At 44.3% G+C, this 25,171-nt stretch overlaps 1 protein-coding gene across 2 annotated transcripts; it reads left to right on the top strand.

The window, feature by feature from the left end:
• Positions 1 to 527: 527 nt before the first annotated feature.
• ZBTB21 (zinc finger and BTB domain containing 21) lies at positions 528 to 22,441 on the top strand. Of its 2 annotated transcripts, none has more exons than XM_077781693.1 (2): positions 528 to 549; positions 14,307 to 22,441. In XM_077781693.1, exon 2 carries the CDS (start codon positions 14,320 to 14,322, stop codon positions 17,494 to 17,496), a length of 3,177 nt encoding a protein of 1,058 aa, XP_077637819.1. In that variant the 5' UTR covers positions 528 to 549; positions 14,307 to 14,319; the 3' UTR covers positions 17,497 to 22,441. The 2 variants fall into 2 exon arrangements, with proteins under 2 accessions (XP_077637819.1, XP_021396021.1); XM_021540346.2 differs by lacking the exon at positions 528 to 549 and adding an exon at positions 2,657 to 3,934.
• Positions 22,442 to 25,171: the final 2,730 nt, after the last annotated feature.

A 25,171-nucleotide genomic window follows, 5' to 3' on the forward strand; every position in this document is an offset into this window, starting at 1 on the left:
GCACAGCAAGACACACACGTGTAAGACCACCTTTCAGCAGGGTAATTCTGGGACAGAGATCCTCCATCTGTGCCACAGGCCATTTTGGAGAAGCACAGATGAGAAATTATGCAAGACCAGTTTCTGCTTGGCTGAGAAGTAACTGAGTACACATGAGGAGGAAAAAAAAAAAAAAGAAAAAAAAGAAGAAAGCTCAGGTTAGCTCCTCTGGCAGCACAGCCAGCCTCACTGCACAAAGTGGTTTATGGGAACAGATGCAAGTGCTTTCCCAGTTGTTTGTTCCCATCACCACAGCAGCCCCCGTGCCAGAGCAGTTGTCTGCACAGCGAACCAGAGCAGGGAACTCTTCCAAAGAGCTTGCTGGGGTTTTGTGCTGGCTCACAAAGCCACACTCACGTCAGGGCAACAGTCCCTGAGTGAAAAAAAACCCCACTCCTTTCACAAGCAGCTTCCCAAGTTTCCAAAGCTACCAAGAGAGCCAGCAATGACAAGAAAAAATAAAAATCCTTCAAGATTTGGAAAGAGGAAAAAGGAGCCAGACCCAGTAAGGTACATCTCCTCCCCTTACATGGGTTTTAGCCCATTTGCAACAAAACCTTGGCAAAAAAAGTCTCAAACATATCCCTAAAGAAATTCCAGGGATTCTACAGCTGCTTCAGAGTGTTGTGATTTAGGATATCTGAAAGCACACTGAAAGCACGTATGGGATTAGATGCTAATCCCTAGAGTTGTCCCTAATGAAAAGATAACGCGCCAGATTAGAGATAAATTTTCGACAAAAACAAGAGAAATCTTGTAATTCTTAATTTCTATTTTAATACTTGCATTTTGACACATAAAACCCTATTCAGGTTTTTAATTCAAAGCAGATAATCACGATGAGAAGCCAGCCTAAAGCAATGATAATGGCCATTATAATTTTTTTTTCCATATCATCAGTTACAAAGGGCCTGAGCCAAAACCCACCGGGATGTGGGTATGTATGACCCTGATGGCAACAGAGGGTGGTGGGCTGGCTTGGGAGGGACAGTGGGTGGCTTGTGAGGGGAATGGGGGTGGCTTTGAAGGACAGTGGGTGTTTTTTGAGGGACACTGCAGCTTGGGAGGGGAATGGGGGTGGCTTTTGAAGGACAGTGGGTGAATTTTGAGGGACAGTGGGTGAATTTTGAGGGACAGTGGGTGTTTTTTGAGGGACACTGGGTAGCTTGGGAGGGGAATGGGGGTGGCTTTCGAAGGACAGTGGGTGAATTTTGAGGGACAGTGGGTGGATTTTGAGGGACAGTGGATGGATTTTGAGGGACATGGTGGCTTGGGAGGGGAATGGTTCTTTTTGAGGGACACTGGGTGGTTTGGGAGGGGAATCAGGGTGGGTTTCAAAGGACAGTGGGTGTTTTTTGAGAGACACGGTGGCTCGGGAGGGGAATCGGGGTGGGTTTTGAAGGACAGTGGGTGTTTTTTGAGGGACACGGTGGCTCGGGAGGGGAATCGGGGTGGTTTTTGAAGGACAGTGGGTGTTTTTTGAGGGACATTGGGTGGCTTGGGAGGGGGTCAATGGGTGATGAATGGGACATCGGGTGGCTTGGGGTAGTCAGTGAGTTTTGATGGGGACAGCGGTGGCTTTTGAGGGGGACAGAAACGTGAGGGGTGGCTTGAGAGGGGCACAGTGGGCGGCACTGGGCACGGTGCTTCTTCACAGCCCACACTGGGGCCGTACACTTAGGAAAAAAAAAAAAACACACCACGAAAACACCACCAATAACAACAACAATAATCAGCACAACGAAAACTCACGACGAAACAATTACAAATGCCGGCGACCCGCACGCGGGCTCCCCCTCACACCCGGAGCGCACAGCTCCGGGGGGAGGCTGGCCGCGGGTTGCCAACAGCGGCGCCTCCCCAGCCCCGCTGTGCCCTCCGCGCGTCTCCCCCCCCGCCGTGCCGGACCTGGCCCCCGTGCGCGCGCGGCCGCTGCCTCAGTTTCCCTGCGGCGCCGCGGGCTGAGGGCGGCGGCCGGGGCGCTGCGGGCGGCGCTGCCCGCTCGGTCGGCCGGTCGTTCGGGGATCCCCGCTGCCGTCCCCGCTCCGTTCCCCCGTTCCCCACCGCCGTGCCAACCCCCCCCCCCCACCCCCCCGCCGCGCCGCCCCCTCGCCCCCCGCTCCCCCCCACCCATGCCCGGCCAATCGCGGCGCCGCGCACGTGACGAGCGCTCCCCGCGATGACCTCATCCCTCGGTTGTGGGATGACGTCAAATTCAAGATGGATGGAATCACGGCGGCGGCGGCGGCAGCGCGGGCTGAGCCCTGAGCGGAGGCGCCGAGGGGGGCGAGCGGGGGGGGGCGGCGGACAGGGTGAGTAGCGCCCGCGTGTCGCGCCCGTCCCGGGGGCTGCCCGCGCCGCGCGGGTCTCCCCGCGCACAAATCCGTCTTTTCCTGACGTAACTCTGAGGTGGTTTTTTTTTTTTTCCTCTCTCTTTTTTTTTTTTTTTTTCCCTCTTTCCTCCTTCCCCCCTCCCCCCACCACCACCCTTCCTCCACCGAGCGGGGATGCGGCTCCCGCGCGCATGCGCGGGTTACGAAACTCTTCCCCCCCAGTCCTTGGCGGGGCGCGGCGCAGGCGCCCGGAGCGGGCGGGACGCGCCCGGAGCGGGCGGGCCCGAGCCTGAGGGGGCGGCACGGGGGAGCGCGCTGGGCGCATGAGCGCGGCCGGCAGCGATGGAAGGGAGGATGGAAGGATGGAAGGAAGGCGGGGAGAGGCGCGCCGTCCTCCGGCTTCCCCGGGCTGCGGCGCCTCAGGAGCCCGTTACCCGCTGCAACGGGGTGTGAGGGCCGCGAGGGTCCGGCCGCCCCAGGGCGTGAGGGACCGGTGGTGTGAGGGGCGCTGGGGACTGGTGGTGAGAGGGATACCAGGCACTGGTGATGTGAGGGATACCGGGCACCGGTGATGTGAGGGATACCAGGCACCGGTGATATGAGGGATACCGGGCACCGGTGATGTGAGGGATGCCGGGCACCGGTGATGTGAGGGCTACCAGGCATCGGGGATACCGGGCACCGGTGATGTGAGGGATGCCGGGCACCGGTGATGTGAGGGATGCCGGGCATCGGTGATGTGAGGGCTACCAGGCATCGGGGATACCGGGCACCGGTGATGTGAGGGATACCGGGCACCGGTGATGTGAGGGATACCGGGCACCGGTGATGTGAGGGATACCAGACAGCGGTGGTGAGAGGGATACCAGGCAGCGGTGGTGAGAGGGATGCCGGGCACCGGTGGTGTGAGGGATACCAGGCACCGGGGATACCAGGCACCGGTGATGTGAGGGATACCGGGCACCGGTGGTGAGAGGGAGCGGCCGCTCGCGGGGTGTGAGGGATGCCGGGCACCGGGGATGCCGGGCACCGGTGATGTGAGGGATACCAGGCACCGGTGATGTGAGGGATGCCGGGCACCGGTGATGTGAGGGATGCCGGGCAGCGGTGATGTGAGGGATACCAGGCACCGGTGATGTGAGGGATACCGGGCACCGGCGGTGAGAGGGAGCGGCCGCTCGCGGGGTGTGAGGGATGCCGGGCACCGGGGATACCAGGCACCGGTGGTGAGAGGGATGCCGGGCACCGGTGATGTGAGGGATGCCGGGCACCGGTGGTGAGAGGGATACCGGGCACCGGTGGTGAGAGGGATACCGGGCACCGGTGGTGAGAGGGATACCAGGCACCGGTGGTGAGAAGGAGCGGCTGCCCGCGGGGTGTGAGGGACCGGCGGTCCGGCGCTTCGCGCTCCGCCGCCGGCTCCGGGCTCTTCCCCCCGCTGCCATCCGAGCTCTAAAGCGGGAGAGAGGCGCCGTGCCTCGGTGACACGGCTGCTCCCAGGTGTGTCTGGGAGGGAGAGCGCCTTTCATCTCCCCCCAGCGAGGTCCCCGCGTTCAGTGCAGGCAGGTATCAAACCTCATCAGTGTCTTGTCTAGAAAGGGGAGGTGTCCGCGCATGGACCGCGCTCTGCTCGGTGGTGCCCGGCAATGGTCAGAACGTGATGCACAGATATTCCACCTCAACGTAACAACCTTGCTGTGCAGTGACCGAGCACTGCACGGATTGTCCAGAGAGGCTGTGGTGTCTCCCTCACTGGAGATATTCCAGAGCCATCTGGACACAATCCTGTGCCATGTGCTCTAGGATGACCCAGATGGGAGCAGATGACCCGCTGTGATCCCTTCCAGCCTGACCCATTCTGTGGTTCTGTAAACAAAGTGTGGCTTTGCTGGTCCATGTACTTGTGGGCTGGATTATTCATCAGAAGGATGAAGCACATTTCACAGCAAGGTGGGGAAATCCTCAGTGGTGGGCTGTGCCTGCGTAGAAAGTTGTGGAAGGCATTTACCTGGTCACAGGTAAAACAGAGAGAACTTTATTATAATTCTCTGTAAAGTCCAGGCTGCTATTATATTCAGATTGGATGAGGCTCATGTAAATAAACAGGAGAATAACTTCAAGGAGTTACTATTAGACAGGAAATAATTGTGGAATGTGTGTGTGTTGAGTAAGCTCATCTTAATAATTAAATAGCAATTGCTTTAGTAGTTCTTCCTACAAAAAAAATGTAGTTGGACTCCCAGTGGAAGTAAGAGGTAGGTAGGCTGTACATACAAGAAGAGATTGTGATGACTTACACAGTCACAGAGCTTTTTGTGAATACACTTGTAGTTAAATTAAAATTAATGTTTTATCCTTAGATAAACTAATGTGAAGTTAGATTTTTGTAAAATGTATTTTTGTACAGGAAGTCTTTTGATATTAAATCAGGAGTAGTAAATGCACACTACAGGTAAATCTAGTACTGTTTTTTGTGTAGGTTTAGCGTTCTGTTACTCAAACTGACAAAGTACTCTGACTAAAATTTTCCACCAGCAGTATGCTGATCCTCTTGAGGGGAAGTTTGGAGCAAATTTAAGCAACTGTTTCTATAAACCTTGTTAGCAAAAAAAAAACCCCAAATTATGTGGCCATCTCTCGGGTGAAAAGGGATCCAACATCTCTTTCAGATGTGTGTTTCACCCATATGCTGTAGAGTTGTAATTTCTTAAGAATATTTTCTTTACCTGCGGAAAGTGCTCCCATCCTGACTGGATAGTGACCATTTCAAGAGCTGTGATTTAGATGTTCTCAGCAGGGGCTTGCAGGGAGATGTCACAAATTAGAACCTTTGCAGTTTTCAGCTGCAGAGCCATGCCAGGATTCCTTGGGGATTTCACCACTTGTGAACTTCCCTGATTCTGCTTTAATGTTCAAGGTAACTTACCTTTTAGAACATCTTAGCATTCTCATTGAATATAAACCAGGCAGCAGCTTTTAAGAAGTTCCCAAAGTGCTTTTTGTGCTGTACATTCAGTGATAAATGTGAACTTTTGTGCCTTCTGTTCCCTCTGTGTAGGTTCCAAGTGCCAGGGTGATACTCTGATACTCTGCCACATCCATCTTGCACTGAGAACCCTCTGGATCAGTAGAAGCTGGATATTACTGAGAAATTAGGTTTTCTGAGCTCATGGAGGTTGTTTTGTGTGTGATGCTGGAGAGAATATGTGCACTCAGAGAATTGAGTGTTTTGATCATCTTTGTAGTGATGGCTGATCACACTTCCCTCAAAATTAGTTAGGGGTAGATCACCTTTGGATTTAAAAGGCTGAAAGTCTTGAGCTTTCTTACTGTATTGAAGTTGTTTTGCTTTGAACTTCAGGATCTGTGGAGCAGTTAAAAACCAACCCTCTGTAGCTCTCAGGGTTTTGAAATTCACTTTATCTTCAAAATGGTGATAACTGCAGTGTGTGACCGAGTGTGGACTCGGAGGGGAGAGGAAGTTGCGCTGCAATCAGCACAAGGTTTGTTCTGCACTGGGAGGGGCTGTGCTCTGAGTCACATGCTGCAGTTGCAACGATTTCAGCTCTCATTAAACTTTTGAGCAACTGAGCGCCTTCATTTTGAAATCTGTCTCATGTAATGATCTGAGATCCTCAAAAAGCAAAAAAAGTTTTTAGAAGCAGCAAAGTCATGGAAAGACTGCCATATACTCTGCTTTAAAATAGGTATTCTGTGCAGAGGGGGATTTTCTTCCCAGATATTTGTTGTAGTTTAATATTAGTCTTTGTACTGTAGTGTTTATCTTCTTTTCCCTACTGATAATATTAAAGACATCAGTTCTCTTATATTTTCTTTCAATCAGCAGTGAAATAAAAAGAAACTTATTGTCTTTTCTTATTGGCTACTTTATGTATTTTGCTATTCTGGAACAGTTCAGGCATATTTTATGAACAAAGAAAGAAAGTGTTGGGCGAGTCTTCAATCTTCCTAAGCTCCTTCCATTTACACCCCCATCAGTTCATCGGTCTTGCTGTCCATCACAAATACAAGTTTTAAAATCCCCTGGTCTTGATTGTTGAGGGGTTTTCCCTCTGACATGTAGTGAAACACCACATCCTTGTTGTGCAAATTCTTTCCATGCAGTCTGTGATGAAAAGACATGAAAAATCCTTTGTCCAAACATATATATTTTTTAAATGCCACAAAACTTTTCCTTTTGTAATATTTTGTATACAGCCAAATTGCATTCTTTGGGAAAGGAAGAAATATTTTTCCCTTTTTTGTCGGGGATCATTAATCTCCTTATCTAAAGTTTATCCTACCTCAGTACTGAACAGCGTGAGTAACATTTAGGTTGCAATTCATTCTTGCCAACCTCTGACAAGTTATGGTTACTGGAGGGACAGTTCTGACACAGGGCACAGTGAATGTCCCCTCCAACCCCTCACAGTCTGCTCTGGACACATATGTATCTTCAGACACTTCCTAAAAACAGTGTACTTAGGATAGTAAATATGCCTGACAAAGCCCCTTTTAATGTAAATTAAGATCCATGGAAGGAAAAGCAGTGGAATTACAATGATTTCTAATCACTGCCACACTCTGTCATAACGAAAAGGAATTTATTTATTTTGTACCAAGGCATAACTCTGAGTACAGCCGTTCCGCTGTTGAGGTTAAGGGCCAAATTTCCTGGAATTCCAGTAAAAATATGACCATCTCAATTCTCATAAATACTTTTGAGGAGTAAAGAAAATACCATGCTCTTGTTCATGGAGCTGGATTTTTAAATTAATTATTTTTTAACTATGTAAGACAGTCTCCCTTCAGTTGCTTGTGGACTTGGGGTAATCTGAAAATCTTCCACATGCGATTCATGAGCTTGTAAATCTCTTAAGGTAAAACAGCTAAAATTGCTGTTGTCTTTCCCCTTTTCTGTGTCATCTTCTCAGTATCTTGGCTAGAATCAGTGATGGCTGAATGACATTTTCTTTGGAGCCCTTCAGTGGGAGGAAGATACCTGCATTCCCTGAATCGCAGCTTTCTCACTTGGAATTTTTCCCCCATCATGTCTCATTTTTAAAGATACCTTATTGTAAACACCATCCTGTTGATAAAATAGTACCTTACAGGCATGTCTGGCTTCTCTTCCCATCCAAAATTACTGTGCCTGTAAAAAGCACCATTATAGTACTAGAAACATGACCACAATTAGGGTTTGTCATTTTTACTACACTAGCAAAATTAAAAGCTGTATGTAGACAACTTTTTAATGTGAATTAGGCAAGTTAATGTGTCATATCTAGTAAAGCAGATGACTGTTACTCCATTTGATAAGTATGCTCAGCCTTGCCAATAAAATCAACATGTAGAAATACATGTAGAAATACAAGTGTGCACATTTGGTCTACAATTCTTCAAATTTCATACATCTCTTACCAAAAAAATGACAAATATTTCTGGGGATGAGATTTCTGTAGGTGTTTAAATTTGATGGCCATCAAGCCTTTCAGCCTTGTTCCATCAGAGTGTGTACTGAGTAAGAGTACAAACATCACAAAGCAAACGTTGCCTTGTATTTTGCACTACAAAACAAACATTTCAAGGGAATGAAAGATTAAGAACTCCTAGGGAAAGGTGTTTTTAAACTTTTCAATATTTTGATGTAGTTGACAGCAATTGGAGGCTGAGTTACACACCTTTTAGTCGAGTCATGGAGGCCGGGACAAATATCAAATTGTGTTTGATGTGATTTAATCTTCACTAAATGTTTCAGGAAGAACTTTGAGAGCTCCAGCCAGCACTTCCCTGCCTTGTCCCTTCCATCCTGTCGCTGGATCCGCTCCCTGCTCTGACAAAGGCAGCCCTTCCTCGGAGGGGGAGGAGGGGACACGGGCTGCTCCTTGCGGGAGCAACGCCTCGCCTCGTTAGACTGCTCTGAGAGCAAGATGAAATTGCACCCCGAGCTGCTGCTGGATTGTAAACACGAATGGGAATGACAAGAGGAGCTTTGTACTCTGACATTCTGTAGTTTGCTGCACGTCAGGGGGAGCTATTTTAAGTGTCAGAACGTGGAACTGAGGGTATGATCTGAATGTGAAAAATAGCCTCTAATTTCTAAGTCAGCTTCATGTCTGTGTCAGGTTAGCTGCTAATTATTTGTCTCGCGTTTAGGGCAAAATAGACTGCAGAATATTCAAACTGAAAGTAGGTTTATATTAGATTTATATTCTTTATTGTGAGGGTGGTGAGGCACTGGCACACATTGCCCCATCTCTGGATGCATTCAAGGCCAGGTTGGATGGGGCTCTGAGCAGCCTGGTCTAGTGGGACGTGTCTGCCCATGGCAGGGGGGTTAGAACTGGATGATCCTTAAGGTCCCTTCCCAAACCATTCTGTAAATCTGTGATTAAAAATTTCTTCTTTTTCTCTCTCTAAATGTCTGCTTTTATATATATGGAGGATAAATAGGTAGAAATTAGTCCATCAATTTCACACACTAGCAAGCATGGTATTTATGTGATTTTATGCCTGTCTTTATACCAGTGAGACTCTGTGTGCTGCTGAAATGAAAAATGAGGAATGCTTGTCTTCATGGAGAAAGTTCACAGTGCTGTCTGCAGTGGGAAACAGCAATAGCAGTGAGATCTCATTTCATGAAATCCAGGAAGACAGAATCTCCAAACATATGCAGCAAGAGATTATTTAAGTATTTAGGTAGAAAAAGATTATAGAAATGCAAACAATAATCCTATGTGGGTCTGTAGCTTTTACCTACAGGTTTTCGGGGTATATAGGGAGATGTGTAAATCTGTATATGCTGTGGGAGAGTATCTGTGTTGCAAAAGCTGTTGATGGGAGAAGAGATGTTTTATAAATTGTTGCCAAACTCAAATCATAAAAAGCCAACACAGGGTCCTTGAGTAGAAGCTTAAACAGTCTAGGTTCCTTTTTCATCTGGACTTGTGACAGATAATCAAGGGACATTTCTACTCTTCTGGTGTCTGAAACAGCACCAGAATTGTCAGAGCCATTGGATCCTCAGGAAAGCACTCGAATGCAACATTCCTGCATTTTCCAGGGGATGCCCCAGGAAGTCACTTGTATTTTTTGGCTGAGTCTTATAATGCACATTTCTTTGCTCCCTTCAGTGGGTTTGTCCCTGCCGTGCTTCTTGTGTGTTTAAACCTGTTCAGTCTCTTCTCTGTGTTTCCTCCTCCATCCTCATATTCTCTGCTTCCACCTGCACTTTCTCACAGCCCTGGCACCTCCTTGCTGCAATATTGCATCTCCTGGAGGGTTTCAGAACACGATCTTTCCCACTGCCCCCCCACTGCACACTGTTAATGGAGCTTCAGCTGGCAGTGATTTCCTTATCATGGAAGTCAGAAGGCAACATCAACATCTCATAGTTGCTCAAGTATTTGAGGGTGTAGGTTACACTGAAACCACACACAAGTATCTGCCTGATGCTGTCTGGAATGTTTCAGCTGTAAAGTCAGTGGCTACATTGTTTCTACAGGTGAAATTTCAGATGGAGGAAGCTGATGGAACAACTTCCTGAGGAGGAATGGGCAGGTGCCTGGCTTCTCTTGCGGGAACCCTGGGGCTCATTTGACCTCTCATGAGCTGATTAAGCTCCCTATCCTAGAAAGTAGCAAACAGATCTAAAAATCTGGAATGATTTTATTTGTTCCCTGCTTAATTTTAAGGAGTTGAATTAACTCACTGGAAGATCAAATGAGCAGCAGAGCTGGTGAAAGGAAGGGGAGAGTAGCACAGGGCTGGGAGATGTGAGAGTAAGGAGCAGAGGAAAGGAAGGGGAACTGCCATTTCAAAGGGAGGTTGCTGTTGAAGATAATAAACTGTTGGGCCTAAGATTATGCTTTTTCACCCTTCCCTTGTGAAGAGCTTTCCTGAGATTTCTTTTATTTTGCAAAAGTTATTTTGAAATAGTAGAAATAGTAGAGGCATCTTTTTCTGTCCTTGTTCAAAATATAAAATAAAAACAAATATGGTACTTAGGCTTTTGAAATGTAGTTTTCTGAGATCAGTGGAGGGCTGTTGAAGGAGGGAATTAGAGGACTGGAACATCTCTCTAGTGAGCTGGGCCTGTTCAACGTGGAGAAGGGGTGACTGAGAGGGGACCTCATTAATGTGGATAAATATCTAAAGGGGTGGCAAGAGGGTGGACCAGGCGCTGCTCTGTGGTGCCCAGAAACAGGACAAGAGGCAAGGGGCAGAACTGATGCCCAGGAAGTTCCACCTGAACGTGAGGAAGAACTTCTTCCCTGTGCAGTGATAGAGGACTGGATCAGATTGTCCAGAGAGGGTGTGGAGTCTCCTCTCTAGAGATATTCCAGAACTGTCTGACACAATCCTGTGCTGTGTGCTCCGGGGTGACCCTGCTGGAGCGGGGAAGTTGGACCGGCTGACCCACTGTGGTCCCTTCCAGTCTGACCCATCCTGTGGGTCTGTGAAGGCTGACATGAAAATCTCTTCTTCGCCTCCTGAGGGTTCCTGCTGCACTGGCTCTTCCTGGGTCTGGAGTCCAAACTTAGTCACTGTTCCTCCTGAGGACCAGCAGCTGCTGTGGCATGAGGCACTGCCACCAGACTGTGGGAGATTTTCTGATATGCTCCTGCTGTTTCCATGATGGCACCTGAACATCATGGAAGAAAAGAAGAAAGCTTTATTTCCAGTCAGTAGTGAAGGTGGCTGGAAAAAAAGGGTTAGAGAGAATAAAAGCAGATTATCTGGAGGAAAGATCTTGGGTAGCTAATCACAAAACAATCTACAGATGAGAAGTCGGAACACTCAAACACCTGGAACCAAATCTGGTGTTACAGGAGACTGCCAGAGTTGTGTATCTACACACGGTGCCAGGGAAGCTTTTGTGTGGGGCTAAGCACAGGCAGCCAAGCTCTGGCTTTGGGCAACCAGTTCTTGTGTCCTGTGGCTGTTCCTATTGCTGCCTCTTCAGTTATGCCAGTGCAATAGCTCCTGATGTGGTTCACTATAAAAATCAACCAGCATTTGAAAAGAAATAATGTTGGCTGTTTATTTATTTCTGTTCTGCTACGTCATACAGGCCTGCAAATATTTGTACTGGCACAGCTGAAGGAGGAGTGACCTGCAGTGTGCAGGTAAGATGAACACGAGAGCAGGGAGGACTTGGATCAACTTTGTTATTGAAAAGTATTCATGTAGTGAAATTTTAACACATCGTACTCTGACTCAGGTATTCTTTGGGTTAATGTTTTTTTCTACTTCTAGATATGTCAGGCTTTCACATGATCTGGATAAATGTCTTTAAATGGCTCTGCAAAACAGTTGTGGTGTGTTTCTTGCTATTGTTTGTTTAATTTCTGCCTGTTGTGTCTAAAGGCTATTAAGATGAAAGTCAAGCCCTTGAATTAGGAAATACCAGGATTAAAGCTACCTTTGCAGGATTGATTTGGTCCTTTGCCATTTGTGCAGCCTTGGTTACTGTTAAAGTGACAGAGTTAAATTGCATCATGTGTAACTGGGGGGATGTTTATGTCTGCAGTGTTTAATGTGATGAATTGAAGTTGTTGCAGGAATGAAGAAGGAAACTGTGGCCAGAAGGATGGGTGACTGTTGGATTCTGCTTTAGTCCTGCAGATTTTACACCACTCTCTACTGGTTACACTGCTCTGCTGGGTTACGTGGGCAGAGGGACACAGAGTAATTACATGGTGTTTACCCTGCCAGTTTTAAAAGCACAAAGCAAAGCAAATTAAAATGAAAGATCTTAAAATATTTCAAAACATTTGACTAATACACTCTATTCCACTGTGTCCTTGAGGTGTGGGTTGTGCAGCAGCTTCTGTTGGGTGTCTCTACACCACAGTTAAAGTTTCCTAAGCTCTGTTGATCTGCTACCACCATTTAGCTTCTACAACATGTGATTCCCAGAGGAATCACTTGAGTTTGCAGTTTATTGCAGGTGAAGGGAAAGATGCTCTCCTGGAGCACTTGTAGCTCTGCAAGTGTTAATGGGCACCCAGACCATGACATTGGATTAAACTCTGCCACTTTAAATTGCAGTGGCATCCACAAAAGAGGAGGGTAATGAACCACCATCCTCACACCCTCACCTCCATCCTCCCGGTGTTCTTAAATAAAATTTAGAAAGCAAAACAACCCAGATTGCTTTCTCAAATTGAGATTGACTGCACTGCTTTTTATATATAGATGGAGGTGTGGGGGAATTAAGCATTATAGCTGTCTAAGGTGAATTAAGGATAAATTAGTGTTTATGAAATGACACTGCAAGGCACTGAAATATGCAGTAAAGACTGATCTGGTGAGGAAACAGCATTCTGGTTTTGCTGTTGCCATGTCACTAAGAACTCATTTGGTATTTTTAGGTGTAGAAGTGGTGGGTCAGACCTTGATATGATCAGTGCCCTGAGACACATCCTTTAAGTAATTTCTCAATAATATCAATTTAGACTTTGATCACTTACTTATACCCGTTATTTTTAAGATTTACCATCCTCATTTATTAACCATGGGGTTGTAGCTTCTCAGTACTGTTTGTTTATTTTGATAAACTTTACAGTTTTGCCTGTAAGCTGATGAACAGTGAAACCTTTTTGTTGCAGTTGCATGTATCATGTACAAATTAAACTAAAAACTAGTTTCTCAAATCAGCTGTAAAGTCAGAGAATTGCTTTTAACAGACACATCATTGACTTGTTTTACAACCATCATGGAGGTAGTGTAGAGAGTGTCGATGAGAAAAAAAAAAGATAATTTAATATGTTGATTTCTCTGTGTGTGTTCTTGTGCACAGATATATAAATTGTAACTCCTGCCATTGAATTTCTTTGTTTAACTTAAAACCTGGTTATCTTCTTTTGTTAAGCTCTCATCAGGAGCAGTATATTGAGTTATCAAGACGTATCAAGTATGGAACAGGCTGTGTTTTGAAGCACATGGATCATGGAGATTTCTGCACTGCAGCTTTATTTGTCCGTATTGTACTCTTGGATGCAGCCAAGGTTAACTGTTCCTCAGACAGATATATGGGTTGTGGGCATAAAGTGCTCTAATGCTAATGAATGAAATGGGGATTTCAGTTCTCTGATTGCTTTTCATCCTGAGCAAAACAATGCAGGGATACTTCAGTGAAAACTGACATTTCCCAGAACCACATTCTGCCAGTGCAGTTAGAAGTAGATATTAACAGCACTTATTAAGCATAAGTAAACATGATGAATTTCGATTCAGACAATAATGCTGTTTCCTTCTTCCTTCCCAATGTTAATGCCCTTTCCATCATCCTATTAAAAGTGACAACAAAACCCCCTTAATTTGTCTAGTCAGCAGGAGACTGCCAGGGTTGCTTAGCCTCAGAAAGGTGAGTTCCTATAACTAAGCTTTATATACCTGATCCAAGAGTCCAGAGTTTATCAATTCAGTTGTCAAGACAGATCTTCATGAAGCTGAAGCAGAGGAAGAGATGCTTAAGAGTGAAATAATTGAACTGTTCCTCTCTGTTGAGAGAGGTGTATTACAGGAAGAGAAAACAGCCCATCCATCCATCCATCCATCCATCCATCCATCCATCCATGCATCCACCCATGCATCCATCCATCCATGCATCCATCCATGCATGCATCCATCCATCCATCCATCCATCCATCCATCCATCCATCCTCCAGTTAGTTAGGTGTAATATTCTTGGTGCAAGATTAGCAATTAAAAGGATCTTTGAAAGTGGGCTGATAAGCTAGTCCTTCCCATGCCTGTGGTTTTTTGGAGCTACCAGTGGTGTTTCAGTCCCAAACCTTTCCCCCACACAAGCAGTTTCTTTAATTGCTGTTTGATGGTGGTTTAGCCAGTTTACAAAGTACAGGAGATGTGTTTGTCTCTAACAGTTCATATAAGGCAACCTACAGCTTTGTTGTTGTTCTTTTTCAGGGACATCAGAATCATGGAGGGGCTCTTGCATTACATAAACCCAGCACACGCCATTTCCCTCCTGAGCACCCTGAACGAGGAGCGTCTCAAGGGACAGCTGTGCGACGTTGTGCTGATCGTAGGAGACCAGAAATTCCGAGCTCATAAGAATGTTCTGGCTGCCAGCAGTGAATATTTCCAGACTCTGTTCACAAATAAGGAGAATGAGTCTCAGTCAGTGTTTCAGCTCGACTTTTGTGAGCCAGATGCTTTTGATAATGTGTTGAACTACATTTATTCTTCATCCTTGTTTATTGAGAAAGGCAGCCTTGCAGCTGTGCAAGAATTGGGCTACAGTCTTGGAATATCTTTTCTTACAAACATTGTTTCTAAGAGTCCTCAAGCTCCTTTTCCTTCATGTCCTATGAAAAAAATACTATACCAAGATGAAGATGAAAGTAGTTCTCAGAAGAGAAGTGTCATTGTCTGTCAGAACAGAATTGAAGCACAAGCAAAAAGCGTAAATCAAACACAGCACGACTTAAGCCATACTCCTAAACCTTCACCCTCTGTGGCTGTCAAAGCTAGCAGCAGACCACAGGTAACAAAACCAACTGAAACCCTTCACAACTTATCACTGACTGAAAGGAGGTGGCTGAAAGAAGGCCCTGTGAGCTATACAAAGGTTCGTGAAACTTCTGGAACTGTGGAGGATCAAAGCAGAGGTACTTTAGTGAAAAGGAACATGGTGCTGCCTCAGATGTCTTTAGCAGAGAAAGAAATGGCAAGTGGCGAGCCAGGAAGCAGCGCTCAGCTGCTGAGAGGAAAAGTTGCAGAGATGTCATTGAAAAGACCACGTCCACCGGTCTTGTCTCTGCGTGGGGCAGCAGAATCCACGTTTTTGTTGCGAGAGACAGGAAAAGGAAATGGTCAAGGGGAAGATAGGAATTTGCTCTACTACTCCAAGTTAGGGCTAGTAATCCCATCTAGTGGGTCTGGCCCAGAAAACCAAAGTATTGACAGAAGTGGGCCCCTTGTAAAAAGTCTCCTTCGACGGTCACTGTCCATGGACAGCCAGGTTCCTATGTACTCACCTTCTGTTGACCTAAAACCTGCACAGGTGTCCTCGTGCTCCTCACCAGGAACTAAGGATTCCCAGAAGACATTTCATGTTGCATCCCAAAAGTCATCCTTGAAAGAGTCATTGGAGAAGTCAGCCTTGGATGAGAAGCCACAGGTAATACACCCACATCGCCTTAGGTCTTTCAGTGCCTCTCAGTCAATGGATCGGGAGCTCGCTTCCCCTCTCTCGGAGGTGCGGATCAAAACTGAGCCCAGCAGTCCCCTCTCAGATCCTGCTGAAATCATACGAGTCACAGTGGGGGATGCTTCAGCATCGGCAAACAAAGACTTTCCTTTTAAAACTGAGGATGACCGTAAGGAACCAAGCAGACTTCCAGCCAAAAGGAGGTTCCAGGATGATAGGAGGCTGCCGTTCAAGAAGTTGAAGGCAGATGAGCAGGGTTCTCCTGTCTCAGAAGGGAACTTTGAGGAAGGCTCGAGCCCTACGCACCTTGATGCCGATTTCCCTGACTCTGATGTCAGTAAAGATGAATACAGTGAGATGGAAGAAGCAAGACCAAATAAAAAATTTAAATGTAAACACTGCCTTAAAATTTTCAGATCAACAGCAGGTCTTCACCGCCACGTTAACATGTATCACAATCCAGAGAAGCCCTATGCTTGTGACATATGCCATAAGAGATTCCACACCAATTTCAAAGTGTGGACGCACTGCCAGACACAACATGGAATTGTGAAGAATCCCTCACCAGCTTCCAGTTCACACGCCCTTTTGGATGAAAAATTCCAAAGAAAACTGATCGATATAGTGAGGGAGAGAGAAATCAAAAAAGCTCTGATTGTGAAACTAAGACGTGGCAAGCAGAGCTTTCAGGGCCAGTCGGCTTCCCAAGCACAACAAGTCATCAAGAGGAATTTAAGGTCGAGAACCAAAGGAGCCTATATTTGTAGCTACTGTGGGAAAGCTTATCGTTTCCTCTCCCAGTTCAAACAGCACATAAAAATGCACCCTGGGGAGAAACCCATTGGAGGGAATAAGGCTCCTAAGCAGAAAGATCACATTCATATTGAAAACACGGTGGAAAACAAGGAGGTTTACCAGTGCCGTCTCTGCAATGCCAAGCTCTCCTCACTTATTGAACAGGGAAACCATGAGCGACTCTGTAGAAATGCCACTGTCTGTCCTTACTGCAGCCTTAGGTTTTCTTCTCCAGAGCTGAAGCATGAGCATGAAAGCAAGTGTGAGTACAAGAAGCTGACTTGCCTTGAGTGTATGCGCACCTTCAAATCATCCTTCAGTATCTGGCGTCATCAGGTTGAAGTTCACAATCAGAACACGATGGCTCCATCAGAGAACTTTTCTTTGCCTCTCATGGATCACAATGGAGATGTCACCAGTTCGTCACGGCTGCCTCCGCAGTCGGAATCCAATAAAATGAACAATTTTGTTGCTGCAAAGGAGGACGGTGTGTTCAGTGATTCGTCAGAGCAAATCAATTTTGATTCTGAAGACTCTTCATGCCTGCCTGAAGACTTAAGTGTTTCCAAGCAGTTTAAAATCCAGATCAAAGAAGAGCCTGCAGATGATATAGAGGACGAGGTCACCGAAACGAGCAGGGAACCTAAGGATGTAGTCTCCAAGAAAGATCCCAGTTTGTGGCCCTGTGAAAAGTGTGGGAAGATTTTCACCTTACGCAAGCAGCTGGAGCGTCACCAGGAGCTCCTGTGCTCCGTGAAACCCTTTATCTGCCACGTGTGCAACAAGGCCTTCCGAACGAATTTCCGCCTCTGGAGCCACTTCCAGTCTCACATGTCCCAGGCTGCAGAGGAATCCACAAATAAGGAGCCTGAGATATGTCCACCAGCTAATTCCCCGTCACCCCCACCCTTACCCCCACCACCTCCACTCCCCAAAATCCAGCCTTTGGAGCCCGACAGCCCCACGGGCTTGCCGGAGAGCTCCAGTACTACTGAGAAGCTGTTTGTGCCGCAGGAGTCGGACACGCTCTTCTACCACGCCCCGCCGCTCTCGGCAATCACCTTCAAGAGACAATACATGTGCAAACTCTGCCACAGGACTTTCAAAACGGCTTTCAGTCTCTGGAGCCACGAACAGACACACAATTAGCTTTAACAGAACCCGTGCAGAGCTGCTTTGGGGGGGCTGTGTTCAGGATCTCAGAGGCCTGCCACGTAGACTACAAACTGAAGAGGATCATAATGATGATGATGATGATGGAAAATCTGGAATTTGTGATGCTGCTTGGATTTGAAGATTAGGAAAAACTATAACTTGGTTAGTAGGTAGAAAGCAGAGTAATTTAAAATACTGTGGTCTGGGATCTAATAGTAACAGAATAGATTTTATTTTATTTCATTTGACACTGAAGTACAATTGCATCTGGATTGTATGCATGGATCTTCATCCCGTGATGTTGGTGTGTGAGTGTATATTATATATAAAGTTACATATTAAATGAAAGAGAAACAACAATTTGGATTCTAACTGTAAGCTTATAGTAGTGAAATACTGTAACCAACGTCATAATTTGTTTTTCAAAAAGAAACCAACACACACAAGCTCCATGTAAGTGGTTGCCATGCGCTGGCAGTTTGGGAGGAAGTGGATGGAGTGTCTTGCTGTATTGACTTAGGTCTTAGAAACCTTTAGCAATAACAAATAAACCTCAAGTTTGAGTAATCTTGATGTTATTGGATACGAATGTTTGCTATTTTAAGGGAACATTGAATTGTTTTGTTGTATGGAACTTGTGCAAATTAAAATAGAATCTAAAGTCAGCAATATTATTACTAAGATTTTATATAAGAAGTAGCAGCAAGCCTGCTTTCAGCCATTTAATTATAACTTTCTAAGGAAAATTGAGAGAGGGGGTACTTTGCTTTATATAATGTCCCAAAGACTAATTTCCTATGGATACTTGGGTAGCTGAATCATTGTGTAACAGCCATCATAATGCAAATGGTACTGTTTATAACATGAACTGAGGTTGAATGGATGTCAGACAGATTTCATAGTTTTGTTTCCACTATTTGTACAACTGTTTGTAATTTTAAGTACAAAGGAATGTATAACTATTAAATCAACAAGAGAGAGCTCGTTAAGGGACAGAAGATGAATTGTGTTTCTAAACACAAGTAATAAGCTCAGCCATGAAGTACAAAGATATGTTTTAACAAAACCTAAAAATGTAAATATTTATATAGACACCTGTATAAATGAAGAAGTATGTATTTGAAATTTGTATTAAGCGTACATATCCAGCTCAAAGCAGAGGAGAAAATCACACTACAATCACTGCATTTTATGGATACAATGCATATAGAGTAGTTCTTTCTGCTGCTTTAGTCATATGTGACTGTGTTGCAATTTTCCAATTCGTTGAAAATTGTGGTAATAATGGGCTGCAGATATTCTGTGTGCTTCCATTATTTTACCTCAAATGGCAACTGGAGCATTTAGTGTAAGTAGGATCACACATATTTACCAGGAGCTATAGTAAGGGTGCAATTTTTTCTGTAAGTCAAGGAAATATTTACCCAGAAGTAGGAGGTGAACCAACAGTGAGAAATTATTTTGCTAGAATTTAAAATTAGTGGAGGGGTGGTGGGTTAGAGTGAACATAAATGATGCAAACGCTGTTTATGATCCTGACCAGCTTTCCCCCTGCAGGGCTGGGAGAAGGGGGATGTAATTCCACCCTGCTGAGTCAGAGCCCAGTCTGTGTCCACTGAAACCAGCAGGACTTTGGTCACCAGTTTCAGGGGGGCAGGAGCGAGGCTTGGATCCCCTGTGTAACCATGTGTGTAACTGGTTTTTCAGTATCCCAAGTTCAAAAGGTAGAATTGCAAGCTGATGCTGAAATTCAGCAAAATCAAGCACAAGTGTAACTCCTGAGAATCTGAGGATGGGCACCCTCAGGCACACACCAGATTTTTCTCAGTGAAAGCCAAGTGTGCCACCATTTTTTTTTCCCCAACAGATATTTAACTATTTTTCCTGTAAGTGAAATTTGAAAGAATTTGCTCAGGATGGACCCCTGATTTTTTTCAGCTACCAAAAAAATTGCAATGTTAGTTTCAAGCCTCTTCTGCTTTGTTTTTCTTATGATCTAAAATTGCTATTAGACACCTCTGAAAGTAACTTCTTGTTCTTTTTTGTCCTCTTCAGGCAAACTGTGGTTGAGTATGATTAGGCTAATTTGCTGGAGTATCAGTTAAACTCTTTCAGTGGCATTGCAGTTAAAACAAGGTACTTGCTTAATAGTGACATTTTCAGTTACTGATTTTTTTATTCCACCTAATAAAACCATACATTTCTTTCTTACTAGAAACAATTTCAGAATAAAATGGTTATTGCACTTAAACCTGGTTTTGAAAATCAGAAGTACCCTTTATATATGTTAAAGAAACCCTGTGTCTATAAAATATGAACGTGTTTTTGTAGAATGGTTCCTAAGTTTTCCCCAGTGATTCCTCTGCACAACAGCCTGAAAGTTGAGCTATAGCCTTTTAAAATTCAGTGTGCTTTCTGAAGGAAGGTGGCAACCAGCTCAGCTGGGTCACAGCCGTCTCACTTCCAGCTGGGATTCTGCTCTGTGCTATGATGATAAATTCTACACACTTTAAATCAAAACCCTGTTCAATATCTTTAAAGAAACCCTAACCTTTTTCCTAGTGTACTAGGAATTATAAAGAATCCGTAAAATATTTTTGGTCTAAGTTTTTCTTCAGTTGCTTTGGTCTTGAGGGGGTTTTTAAAGTTTTGTTTTCCACTTTGAGAGTGTTCTGTGTGATTTTCTTTTTTTTTTTACATTTGGTTCCTGTTGTTTAGTAAAGGAATTCAGGATCTCTAAAATTTAAATATGAGATGTTTATATAGCAGTTCTGGTTTTCTATTAGCTTTTATACAGTATCTTAAAAAGCCCTTGATAGAAGTGTTTATTTTGGAGGATATGGAATAAATATGCTTCCACTTATATAACTTTAATATATGTCTTAAAATTTAAATTATGGGGAAAAAATGTTAGTTGCTTGTTTATAAATAAAGGTCTTTTGAAGAATGTCTATTTGGCCACAGCCAAAATAAAAGGCAAATTTATTGATACAAAAGCCTGTTTTCATCATATTTTGTTTAATTTTATAGCTGTGTAATGAAGTGACAAAAAGTTAGAGGTCTTGTTAAATATAAAAAAGTGTTTTGCTTTTCTAAAATTTGTGACAGGAACGTGCAGATGTTTTAATATATAGATTAGAATCTATAATTCTGTCCTTTTTTTGCTATTTTTATAACCTGTCAGATAAATCTCAGAGAACTATCCTGCTTCAGTGGGAGTGGAAACTAGTGTTGCATTTCAGGGGAGCAGTGTTGAGCCATGAAATGTATTTTGGTTTGGGACTTTTTTTTTCCTTTCAGGCACTGTGTTGGCAAAACCTCTAAGCCTATCTTAAGTCCATTAAGATCAGTTTGTTTTTTTTTTTTAATTGTTCTGTGCAAGTCCTTTGCTGCATTGGGACCATGACCAACCTTTGAAAGTGAGCAGTGGCAGCAAAACACACGAGCCAGTAACAGAGCTGTTTTGGGTTATTGGTAAGGCAGAGTGAAACACCCGTGGCAGGTGATGGAGGTGAAGAGGGTGAGCCCAGAGTTTGTCTGGGCTGTTTCAGAAATGAGATGTTGCATTATCTGTGACCCCAAACAGCTGTAAGAGGCTTGGCCTGCGTTTCCTCTTCAGGCAGGAACATCCCAGGAGGGTTTTTTGCCTGATGTTTTTTGTTTTCCCCCAAGTGGGACACGTGGGTTTGCTCCAAAGCTCTGCGTGGTTCTCTGTTGCTGTTCCAAGCTTCCAGTGTTAAAAAGAGTTCCTCCCATGGGATAAGGACAGACTATGCCTAATTTCTTGGCTCTAGCAGTGAGGGTGCAAATATCTGGCATGAGCTTGTAATCTGGCATGTGCCTATACTGTTGAATAAAATTGTTTACATTTTCCTACCAGAAGATTTAGATAAAAATCAAAACAAGCTTAGGGGGTTGTTTTTTGTTGGAGTTTTTTTGTCTGTTTGTTTTGATTGGGGTTTTTTTTAGTGTTGCTGTTATGGAATCAGTGTTAAAATATTTTTTCTGTTGTTGCTGAACACAGCCTGATAGTATTTTTAATATTATTGATTCTTGTTTATTTAAAATGACTTGTGAAAAACTGTACTGTAACTGCTCTACAAAAAGGGACACTGTCAAGAGAAAGGCTGGATACAGAAAATGGACCTACCTGTATTAGAAATACTTTATATTAATAAATAATATTGAAGAATTTAAAAACAAATTGAGTCATAACACTTGAGCTGCTTGGGCATGAAAATCCTATTATGGGCAGCCTCAGTTGTTGTGTGGATGTCTGAAAAATGTAACTCAATTCTGTGGGTTGAGCTGATTTTTCATATTGCTTTTCCTCCCACTGTTTCAGAGTAAAGGATTCAATCCTTTTTTTTTCCTTTTCCAGTCTGTCAGTAGTGCACATTACCTTTTAAAGACACAAGCTTCCCACTATTGCAGCAGCAACTTTAATTCAAAAATGTACAGAAAACTAGAACAAACCCTCTTTTGCAGCATTAAGTGCAAAATACACATAAAGTACATATTTTAAGGCTTATTCTTGACAGTGTCTCTTTTAAAAAAGCAGGAAAATGGGATCACTTTAAGTGCTTGGGTACAGGGGAATAATTTCCTACTAGAAATTGGAATTATCTAATATATTTTCTAGAGAGTTTTCCGGTTAGTTACACAAAATCACTTGTCATTTTAAAGGATTATAGAAGTAAGACAAGCAACTCTGGGTTTATAATCCTGTATACCTTATACATTCTATATCTGTTCAATACACCAGGATGGATTTTTACTTTTTTTAGGACTGAGACTTAATAGCTTAAGGCAACTTTTTCTTTAATGTAATGTAAATCCATTGCTGCTTTGTACAACTTTTTCTACTGTGTGTTTTCTTTACTTAGATCTTGACTAAGAAATGTTGACGTCCAATAAACTTACACTTTGTTTCTTTTCAGTCACTGTGTCTTCTACTGGAATCTCTTGGCAGAGGCTGGTGTTATTGTACAAACCATTGTGTCTGCGGGGTAGGAAATGAGTTTTGTAAGAGAGCATCTTTTGTTCTGTTGGATGGAAGTGCTACTTGTACATTAAACTAATGGGGGGTTGTTTGTTTTGGTAAGTGCCTCACTGAACCTTTTACTGGAAAATACAGGAAAACCAACTGCTCCAGGCAATCTCTTAAAAACTTGAGCGCGGCCCAAATCCTGCTTCATGTGCAGTCAGTGATTTGTGGGAGGAAGTGTCTCCATCTCCAACTGGACTGAGGCAGATGTTTGAGAAGACACAGGAATGTTTCTGGTCTTTCGCAGCGCTCTCATCCAAAGCAGTTTTGCTGCATGAATGTCCCTTGTCAACCCCCCCGTGTGGGAATGTAGTGTGTGGATTCCCATAAAGCAGAGAATGAGCTTTTTGTCTTTTGGGAATGGGGTTTGCTCAGTTCCTCTCTTCCCACTAGGTGTGACCTGTCTTTGAGAACACTTAGGTCAGTTTTCTCAACTTCTTGGACTCCATATTTGCTGTCTTTTGCCTTGTGCAGTGTGGCTGCACCCACTGACCAGTTTCACCCACATTAAACAGAGGACACAAGGTCTCAAGAATTAACGTCCCACAAGTTTAATCCCACAATTAACATCCCACCTGCCTGGGTATTGAGGAACGGTGTCAGTGGGACACCACAAATCCAGTGGGAAGGATAAGACGTGCACAGAGGATGTGCTAAGCACTCACCTGCACTTTTTACCCCAGCACTTGTCACTGTGTGTGCACTGACCTCTCAGAGGGAGCAGGGCAATGGCTCAGGTGGAACACAGGGCAGAGCTGCAGGACCAGCTCTGCCAAACGTTTGGATCAGGGGTGAAAAGGGCACTCTGAGCTCAGGAGGATTTGGGCCTCTCCTTGAAAATGGGGACAAAGAGCTCATGGTCTGTCCTCTCTGGGGTATCCCTGCCCCTCACAGGTTCGGGGAGCTGTGGAAAAGGCAAAGAGAGCGTGGAGAGCTGCTCTCTGATCCATTCATAGTCTCAAATCCCCAAAGATACGGTTTTCTCTTTCTCCTTTCAGATCAGAACAGCTCCAGCTCTTCCTGCATCCAATTAATATTGACACACAGTGCTCTCTCCATCACTGTTTCAGCACAGACTGACCTCTGCTAGAACAGTTCACAGAAAATGCTCCAGAGAACAAAAAGCCTGTGTTTGACATAAAACTCAAGAAACAAATTGAAATTGTTAAAGGTTGCTGATAATGCCATGAGCATTGCACCTGTTTTTGTGGTTATTTTTGCTCTAATTCCAGCTGTCCTCTTCTAAAACAGTTGGTCTGCAAACAATCCAGAAATGTTTACTTTTTCATTCATAGGATATTTCCATCTATCATTCAATATACAAACACAGGAGCATCCTTATTAGACCAACAGGGGTAATATTTCTGTTTCCAGTCCTGGCAATAAAATTTTCAAGGTGTTGGCTGCAATGAAGCAACATACACAATTTTTATTTCCCTTCCTTTTTGCATGTGTTGAAAGTGTACATTGAAAGTCAGTTTCTGCTGACAAAGAATTTACTTTAAATTGCATCTGCAGTTTTGATAAACCCTTAACAATTCATTAATGTCATGTCAATCTAGGATCTGGGATGGATTCAGCTCTTCAGTGTCATGGAGCCCTGGTTGTAGTCAGCAGCTTGAGCTGATAGTTGAGGGCTCAGGCTCTCACCCAGCCACTGCATCTCTCCAGTGAAGTCCAGTGGTGTTAAAAACCTGTTTGGATGACTGACATCCAGGGATGCTTCTGCTGGAAGGAGGAGACCTGGGGTTTGCAGGCTCTGCAGGAACAAGGGGCAATGAGGCAGAAGAAGAGGTCAGAGAAAGTACGGTGACAACAGCAGGAGAGTGTAAGATAGAGAGGAGAGCACGCTGCAGCCCTGCCAAAAAGAACAGCAAGGAAAAAAAAACAGCCTCTGTTTTAAGGTGTTATATTTGTGATTAATATGGCTCTTCTTGGTTCCCACTTATTCCTTTCTTCCTTAATGAATGAGGTGTTCCTGGGCTGTGACACGTCTAACCCTTTTTGGCTGACAGAAACTGCATCTATCACTCTTGTCATCCATTAATTTTTCCTATAAAGTCTGTGAAAGTTTATGGGAAAAAACCTACCTAAAAGATATTTAATAATATTTCCTCTACAGTCTTTCACCAGAGGAAGTTTTGGTGCTCTCAGAACAGTCTTTGAAGACTGCACATCCTGAGGGCTTCCCCAGGTGTGACAACTACAGCTGTGCAATATTTGCTGCTGCTGCTTCTTTACTCATCAATCATCTGAGCAGCCAAATGCCACAAGAAGAAAACTTTGCCTTGTTAGCTCACATTCAGGTTATTTGTTTCAGGAGAAATTTGACAGAGGTCTGTAAAGGCATGTAAATGCATTTTTTAAAAGCATGAGGAAAAAAACTGTCAAAATACCAAATTATAAATCTGGTGGAGATTCACAGATACTAAAATGAGATTTGAAATTGGATATTTTTTACCAAGTATTTACTACAAGGCTTAAGAGAGGGAAAATCACATAGAATCTTTGTTTTATGGAGATGATCTTATAATCTATTCTGTGCCTCTAATGCTGTCTACAGGCATCAAGGAGGAGACCGAAACAAAAGACTGCACCATCACACTCAAAAGCATCACACTG

Source organism: Lonchura striata, chromosome 2 (genome assembly GCF_046129695.1).
Source record: "Lonchura striata isolate bLonStr1 chromosome 2, bLonStr1.mat, whole genome shotgun sequence".
NCBI lineage: Eukaryota > Metazoa > Chordata > Aves > Passeriformes > Estrildidae > Lonchura > Lonchura striata.